This window comes from Cucurbita maxima, unplaced genomic scaffold (genome assembly GCF_002738345.1).
Source record: "Cucurbita maxima cultivar Rimu unplaced genomic scaffold, Cmax_1.0 Cma_Scf00004, whole genome shotgun sequence".
Classification (NCBI taxonomy): domain Eukaryota; kingdom Viridiplantae; phylum Streptophyta; class Magnoliopsida; order Cucurbitales; family Cucurbitaceae; genus Cucurbita; species Cucurbita maxima.
The window spans coordinates 3,941,438-3,948,947 of NW_019272020.1; the positions used below are offsets into that span (position 1 = coordinate 3,941,438).

A 7,510-nucleotide genomic window follows, 5' to 3' on the forward strand; every position below is an offset into this window, starting at 1 on the left:
CAAACCTGTAACATCTTAAGCCCACCACTAGTTGATATTGTCCGCTTTAGCCCGTTACATATTGTCGTCAGTCTCACAGTTTTAAAACGCGTATGCTAAGGAAAAATTTTCATACCATTATTTTTACCCTTTTTGGGGGGCAACATCCTCACTAACACTCGTTTGTCTCTCCAATCGATATGAGATCTCATAATCCACCATTTTTAAGGTCCGGCGTCCTCGCTGACACACTGTTTGGTGTCCACTCCCTTTGGGGCTTAACGTCCTCACTGGCACACCGCCCGTGTCCACTCCCTTTGAGGCTCACCGTCCTTGCTAGTATATCATCAAACGTATAACATTTGTAGGCCCAAACCCACCACTAACAGATATTGTGAGATCTAAGCAATTACACTTTTATTCCTTCCTAGTTAGAGGTAGGAATCTTTCCATCTCAGACCAAAGCTAGCAAATTCTCTAACACTAAGGCATCAAAATTATTGAACTGCTAATCAGTCCCAAACTCCCAATGTATGTATTTTATATTCATATTCATAGTGTTCACAATTCAAATAAGCTCTCATGATCATTGATGGATCAAAATAGTTACAATTTACACTGCACACAAACTGTACATTCATAAAAGTGCATAACATTATCTCCGATGATCCTTAGAGAATACCTGGTTAGAGGCTACAGAGCCATGTTGGGAGTCTACAGCTTCCACTGAAACGCACCACACCTTGTTGCATTCCCATGGATGGAGGCTTCCAAAATCCTTCTTTCTTTGAGATCGAACACAGCAGGAACACAGTCCTGGCTGAACCTCCCTTTTTGTTTGTGGTTAAAATATATGCAATTCGCTTGAAACCCTTCAATTTCCGAAGTCGAAACAGAGAAACAGCTACCGTCCCCCAAAACAATGGCTTGATTCCCCAAATTTTTCACATCCACCCATCTTCCCCAATCTTGATCCAACATGTACACTTTGAAATCAGTTACAATGCGAGGATTATTGCGTATGCAATCATCTGGATCAGGTTTGCGCAGAAATCGATCCACAACATAGAGTTCGCCGCCACACTCCACTAAATGTTTTTGATCCCCAAAACCACACGATGGAACAGAAAACTGTACCGATTTCATCGATGAATCGATCCAGAAAACTGTTCCCCATTTATCAACAGCATAAACCTGCCCCTTGTACACAATCACGTCGTTGTAGTGAAAATTATCGTCATCGATTAGCGTCCAATTGTCATCTCCATGTTTTGCAAACCCTAATTTACCTCTTCCATAAACTGCTACAATGATTCTGGTCCTAAGATCGGTCAAACCAGAATCAGGGTACATTATAACCTTGGTAATTCTAGAAACAAGACCACCACGAGTGTATTGAAGCGCATACGATTTCGCAACCTCATAAATTCGAAAATCGAGGAAGTTTACATCCTTCCGAAAGGTTTCGTCATCCAATACAACTAATAGATTAGAAAACAGATCTACAAAACGGATTGTACCGAGTTTTGTGCTCTTATCCTTCGTAAACAACCTTGAAGAAGAAGAGTTAGAAGTTTGATGATGATGGAGAGGACTGAAACAATAGATTATCCTTCGGTGGAGTAAGGTGTGGCCAGAGGCAAGGTAACCACGGCGAGCTTTGGTGGGGGAAGGGAATTGAAGAGGTGAAAGAGGAGAAATGCCGTCGAAACGAGGAAGAGAAGCTCGCCACGATTTACAGACGCTGCGAAATCGGAGGACATCGATGTAGGTTTCGAGGCGTTTTCCGATGAGCAGGCAAAGTTCAGGTGGCAGATCGGACCACCGTACAGGAGATTTCTTCATCGGAGTCTTGGACTTCACCCGGATAAAAGTTCGTCTTGACTTGAAAGAATCGAAGTCTCTACTCCCATGAATAAGAAAACTATCAGATTAAGCATGCTTTTAAGTAAATTATATAAAAGATTATGCCACTAATCTTACTTTATTATTAATTTTACTTTTAAAATTATTGGTGAATAATCCCTAAATATAAATCTTCAAAAATTTTCACTTTTTTAAAAATACATTTAAATTTTCAATTTTTTTAATAATATTCTAAACTTTAAACTTTTAAAAAAAAAATCTAAATCATTAATAATTTGTTTTTTTTAAAAAAATCTTTCAAAATACATTTAATTTTAAAAATAAAAATTCAAAAATACCCTTACAACTCCACATTTTAAAAAAGATTAGGTAACTCTTTAAAATAATATTAAAATGTTCGGAGATAATTTATGAAGGGTCAATAAATGTTTTTTTGTCTATATATTTACTGTAATATTTATTTTTTTTATTATAAAGATAAGGAGGGTTAATGATACTTTTAAAAATATTTGTAAGAGTAACAACCTATGTCAAGATTTGAATCAAGATTTGGAATCTCGAACATTCTCTAACAACATAGTCTCATTACCATTCCTAGCTTACGAGTAAAGATTATCCTCACAGACCAACACAAGTCAACACCTCATTCACATGCATCCCATGAGCACGGTTAACTATAAAATTCCTATGATTGATCCACATAAAATAAAAGGTACCTTATTGGCAGTGGGTTTCAATTTTTAAGTATTTCACGGCCATTTATTCTTAGAATTACTTTCATTTGAATGTGGTATCAATTTATTCATGTAATCTCTTTTACTCGGAGGTTGGAATGTAATATTATTTATACTTATATAGAAAATTAACATGGTTATTAATTTCATTTAAAAAATAATTTATTTAATAAACTTTTACTCACCACTTTATTTTTTATTTGAATAATGTTCTAAATTTTTAAATACTAACTGTCGCTTCAATTTACATTTTATTTTTAAATATATATATTTTAAAAATTACAATATTACATTTTGACCGATAAATGTTGTAACGTTGTAAAAAGCTCACAAAAATTGAAAAAATTGAAATTAATAGTATTGGTGCAGTGAATCTATTATTTCTATTAATATTATTAAACAAAATATTAATTAAAAATATATAAATATTTTGGCATTAATTTAACTATTAATTAAAATCTAGTGAAGAGGATAGAATTAAAAAAAGTTTTCGAGTTAAAATTGATTATACTTTCTCCCGCAAATTCAGTTCAAGTCTCACTTTTTCTTCTTCGATGGTAATTTCGGAGTAAACTGCGACAAAACACTTCGCCCCAAACGCCGATGTAAAATTCCCCCATTTCTTCATGGTTTGAAGATGATCATGGATGCTTGCCACCAACGCGACTTCTCGGATCGAATAATGGACCGATACATTCGTTTTTTTCCTTGTCTTTCCGATCCTGGTACGTATTAAAACCTTTTCCCCTTTGAATCCTTCATTTTAGACTCTGGGAAGTGAGATGGGAACTGAGTAATGGATGCAGGTTGTTTTCGCTTTTCCTCATGTCTTTATGCGGTTTGGCTTCACTAATTTACATTGCCTTGTCTGAATTTTAGTTGAACTTGAGGCTTTCGTCGTTTGTCTGATGGCTGTTTTGTTTTTTTTTTTTTAATCGTTACCGTTGTGTTTTTCGTGTGGATTTTAATTATGTGGGAAGTGGGTTTCAGCTCGGAGATCTTCGTTGGGTTTAAAAGTAGCATTGGTGATGCTGCACCTTGTTTATGCTGGAGTTCTATTTGCACTCGACCGGTATTTGATTGAAGAAATCAAGATTAAACCGTGGTATGTTGTTGTTTGGTTTTGGTTTGGGTCTCTAAGTTCGAAAAAATTGGGTCAGCTACTACGTTTTCTTCTGGAAGTTCTCTAAGATTATACTGGCCGCCATGTTTATTTTGTGACTTTACGCTATCTACTACCTGTCAACTTTAGCTTTTATGTGCATCAATTGAATGGCATTAGCTTTCGATGTGAAGTTTAGTTGGGTTCTCAGAGTGGAAAACGCAAAATTTAAAGAGTTGATACTTTTATATTTCCTCCCAAAGAAAGAAGGAACTAAGAGTATGCTTCAATATACTTTCACCTTGACGAATCTTTCACGGTTGTTAAATCATACAAAGTTTGGGGTCATGAAATCTATGACTTCGAAGACGTTAGAATATGCGACTACTTGTCTCGTGTGTAGGTTATAACATGATATGGGTCTCAAAACAGGGGTGTTATGACTATTACACGAGTTCTTTCTGCTGTCTTCTTTTTGTAAATTAATATGTAGAAAGTAATCAAGAGCCTTGCAAAAAGATATTGCAACATATCGACACGGGAGAGGCCTTGGGGCATTTTCTATTGGGTGTTCCGGTCTTAATCTATGGTAGCTAGTGTTAGTGTAATGTCATTTTGGTTACTATGCATAATAGCTTCCTGTAATTGTTCCTATCTTAAAAAGGTTTCCAACATCTTTTTTTTTTCCTTCATAATTCTCAGGTATACGGCTTCATATTTGTTGCTTTTCGTTGCTACCCTCATTCAATACTTTTTAACATCATGTTCATCTCCTGGGTAAAGGCCACTATCTTGTGTTTCCTTGGCATCTCTTTTTATATAACTATATTTCACTTTCCAGGAAAATTTAACTACTTTTTCTTCCTTTGCCCCCTTTTGTTCAGCTATGTACTCGACGCTATGAGGGCTGCTAACGAAAAAGATATTGCTTTTAGTAAGGCATCAAAGTAAGTTTTATCACCATTTCTTTAGTAAGTATTTAGTGGGTATCGCATTCTTTGTATTTAGTGGGAGAATAACCGATGAATATGATTTAAATTTAAAATTACTTATTTGTTTTCTAAATGTTTAAGCAAAGACAGCCTGCTTCAAGCAACAATGTAAATGTGGTTGTTACTATAGACCGGAGCCCTTCCGGAAATAATGTACAGGCAGATGTAACATCGTGGACAAAGATGGTAATGGACATGTATCCCCCTCGAACACCACTTAGGTAACTTTGCTTTAAGAAGAAAATTTTGGTTTCTAATTATATAATACGTGTTATATTTCCATTCAATGTCTAAGAAGTCAAATCTGGTAGTTCTCAAGCCGACTTAAAGTTGTGTTGCATATAACATGTATACACATTAACATGACATGGTTGTTCGCAGTGGTTTTGTCATCTTATTTAATTGACTATATTGAACTGAATCATTTTTGGTTTGAATATGGAGAAGAGGACTAAAATTTAGCTGGATTGTCAAGGAGTCTATTTGGCTTTTCGAGAAGCCTATGTCTTGGATTGAAGTAATTCCTTTAGGAAAAGTGATGCATGTTTTCACAACTCTGATAAATAAAGGCCGATTTGGGACATAAATTTTGCAATTGGACATGCATTCTTAGCTGTTTACCTTTCTTTTCTGTGATTTTGGACATCCACTTTTATCGCTCTCAATTTGATATCTATGCTAAAATTACTAATTTTTTTCTGGGCTTAAGGATGATAACACCTTAAACCACTTCATACTTGCAAAATAAACTATTCTTTAAATGCCCAAAATTCCAATAGAATATGAGAACATCATTCATGTACGTGAAGTTGAGGAAAATTGTAACTGCTATCATTGCTTACCGTTTTCGATTTGTTTTGCAGAAATTTTACCTGCTCTTATTGCCATGTAGAGCAGGTACTTCACGCTATATCATATTTTACTCAGTTTCTTGTGTTATTCCCATCATTGCTTCAATCTAGAATCCTGGTGGCTCTTAGTCTTGCATTTTTTTTTTTTTTTTTTGTTGAAGAGTAAGAGGCTGTATGGAAATTGTTTTGAAAAATCTGTTTTGGAGTTGCTTAGAACTGCGATTGGGTGGCTAAGAACTCTTTTTAGGAACACCAGTGATTTGTTAAGGAGATTATGCACTTGAAATCATTATTCACTAGCCTATGAACTTAGACATAGAAACAATATCTCTTAATCTAAAAAAATAGGATATTAAGAAAAGTAAACTAAAAAAAAAAATCTAGAGATTACTACTTTTGAAAAACAATGACCTAAACATTTTTCTGATAATTAACTCTCTGAAGAATCTTCAGAATATCTACTCTCATTCCCTTCTGTATCACAAGTAATAATTGTTATCGAATTGAACTGGAAAGTTAGTAAATCTTTCAAAACTTCCTGTCAATTTCGGTTGCAAAGATATGAAGTCTAATGAAGTAGAACATATGCACTGGTACTGAAACTTGGACTGGTTATAAAAATGATAGATGGATTAGGTATTATTTCTGTGAATTATTTAAATGAGTAATTTATTTTGGATGGTTGCTTATCCACATCAGCTCTGCTACTTATCTATCTAGTTTTAATCTTCAACTTTTCCTTCATTAGTCCCACTTTTTTTTTTCCTTGTACATTTGCAGCCTCCACGAACAAAGCATTGCCATGATTGTGATCGATGTGTACTTCAGTTTGATCATCATTGTGTTTGGCTTGGGACATGTATTGGTCAGGGCAATCATTGTCGATTCTGGTGGGTTTACAATTTTGAGATGTCACAAATAGTCAACTTCACATAAATTGATTGATGGGGTCGGTACTTCTTTGTGTGAATCTGTCTTTCATCACTTTAGCTGTTTTATGTGTTTCGTGATGCATTTATGTAAAATGTTCTTAGAAGTTCTGATTCACTAAAAGAGTTTGGCAAATTGTAAAAAGCCTTGGATGGATTCAACAAAATAGTTATTGGGTTAGAAAAAAACAATTATACAAATTGTTTCAAGTTCCTATTAATTGAAGAATATTATTACTACTATAATTTCTACCACTACACTTCTACTTAATTGTTGAAATATACTGTTTACTGTGCTGCTTCTTTTCTGTCTTATACCTTTTAAGATATTTCGCTTACAACAGTTACTTTTGCTCACAATTTAGGTGGTATATTTTTGAGGAGACAGCTTTATGCTTGTGGACTGGCATATTGTTCATTTCATACCTCAAGGCTGATATAGTGCGGGCTTGGTAGGGTATCCTTCCGATGTTTTTAATGCACTAGAAGTTTTTAGCTGCTCTAGTAATATTTCATGGTTAATTCCATTATCAAATCACGAAAGATAACGATAGGAAAAGTAGAAGCTGATAGGTTTGTTGTGTGCAAGTGTCAGGTTTGAATTTCTAGTGTCAAATTCAGTGATCACAACCCATGAACTTACTAACATATGCTGAAGAAAGATCTTTGAACGGTTTATTCTCAGGTGGAAGGATGCCATTGTCATCGTGCTGCTGATTACCTTATCGATTGCCCTAATCTTTCTACTTCTCTTGCTTCTATTTCATAGGTCTGCTGATTTCCCCCATGTTCCTAGTCATCGACGAGCATCTAAATTTAGTAGTTATGACCGATGACGTAGCTGTAGTTATGACATTGTTTCTTTTTGCAGCTATCTTGTCGTTACGAATCAGACAACATACGAACTTGTTAGACGTAGGCGAATCTTTTACTTAAGGTTTGCTCATCTCTTTCATTCTCGTGACAATGTTTTTCAACAACAACAACAACAAAAAAAAAAAAAAAAAAAAAAAAAAAAAAAAAAAAAAAAAAAAAAAAAAAAAAAAAAAAAAAAAAA

The 7,510-nt window shown here is 34.6% G+C and overlaps 2 protein-coding genes across 2 annotated transcripts in view; one reads left to right on the plus strand and one right to left on the minus strand.

The window, feature by feature from the left end:
• Nucleotides 1–536: 536 nt before the first annotated feature.
• Nucleotides 537–1,903, minus strand: LOC111477664 (putative F-box protein At1g65770). The gene has a single exon (XM_023121534.1). It carries the CDS (start codon nucleotides 1,822–1,824, stop codon nucleotides 694–696), a length of 1,131 nt encoding a protein of 376 aa, XP_022977302.1. The 5' UTR covers nucleotides 1,825–1,903; the 3' UTR covers nucleotides 537–693.
• A 1,183-nt stretch (nucleotides 1,904–3,086) lies between these two features.
• The window catches only part of LOC111477665 (protein S-acyltransferase 10-like), a 5,322-nt gene continuing 898 nt past the window's right edge, over nucleotides 3,087–7,510 (plus strand). The window contains exons 1-10 of the mRNA XM_023121535.1: nucleotides 3,087–3,304; nucleotides 3,570–3,684; nucleotides 4,384–4,458; nucleotides 4,566–4,628; nucleotides 4,760–4,894; nucleotides 5,537–5,570; nucleotides 6,305–6,414; nucleotides 6,819–6,905; nucleotides 7,139–7,222; nucleotides 7,325–7,390. Coding sequence (XP_022977303.1) covers nucleotides 3,217–3,304; nucleotides 3,570–3,684; nucleotides 4,384–4,458; nucleotides 4,566–4,628; nucleotides 4,760–4,894; nucleotides 5,537–5,570; nucleotides 6,305–6,414; nucleotides 6,819–6,905; nucleotides 7,139–7,222; nucleotides 7,325–7,390 — 857 coding nt within the window. The 5' untranslated portion in view covers nucleotides 3,087–3,216. The remainder of the gene's footprint in view (nucleotides 3,305–3,569; nucleotides 3,685–4,383; nucleotides 4,459–4,565; nucleotides 4,629–4,759; nucleotides 4,895–5,536; nucleotides 5,571–6,304; nucleotides 6,415–6,818; nucleotides 6,906–7,138; nucleotides 7,223–7,324; nucleotides 7,391–7,510) is intronic.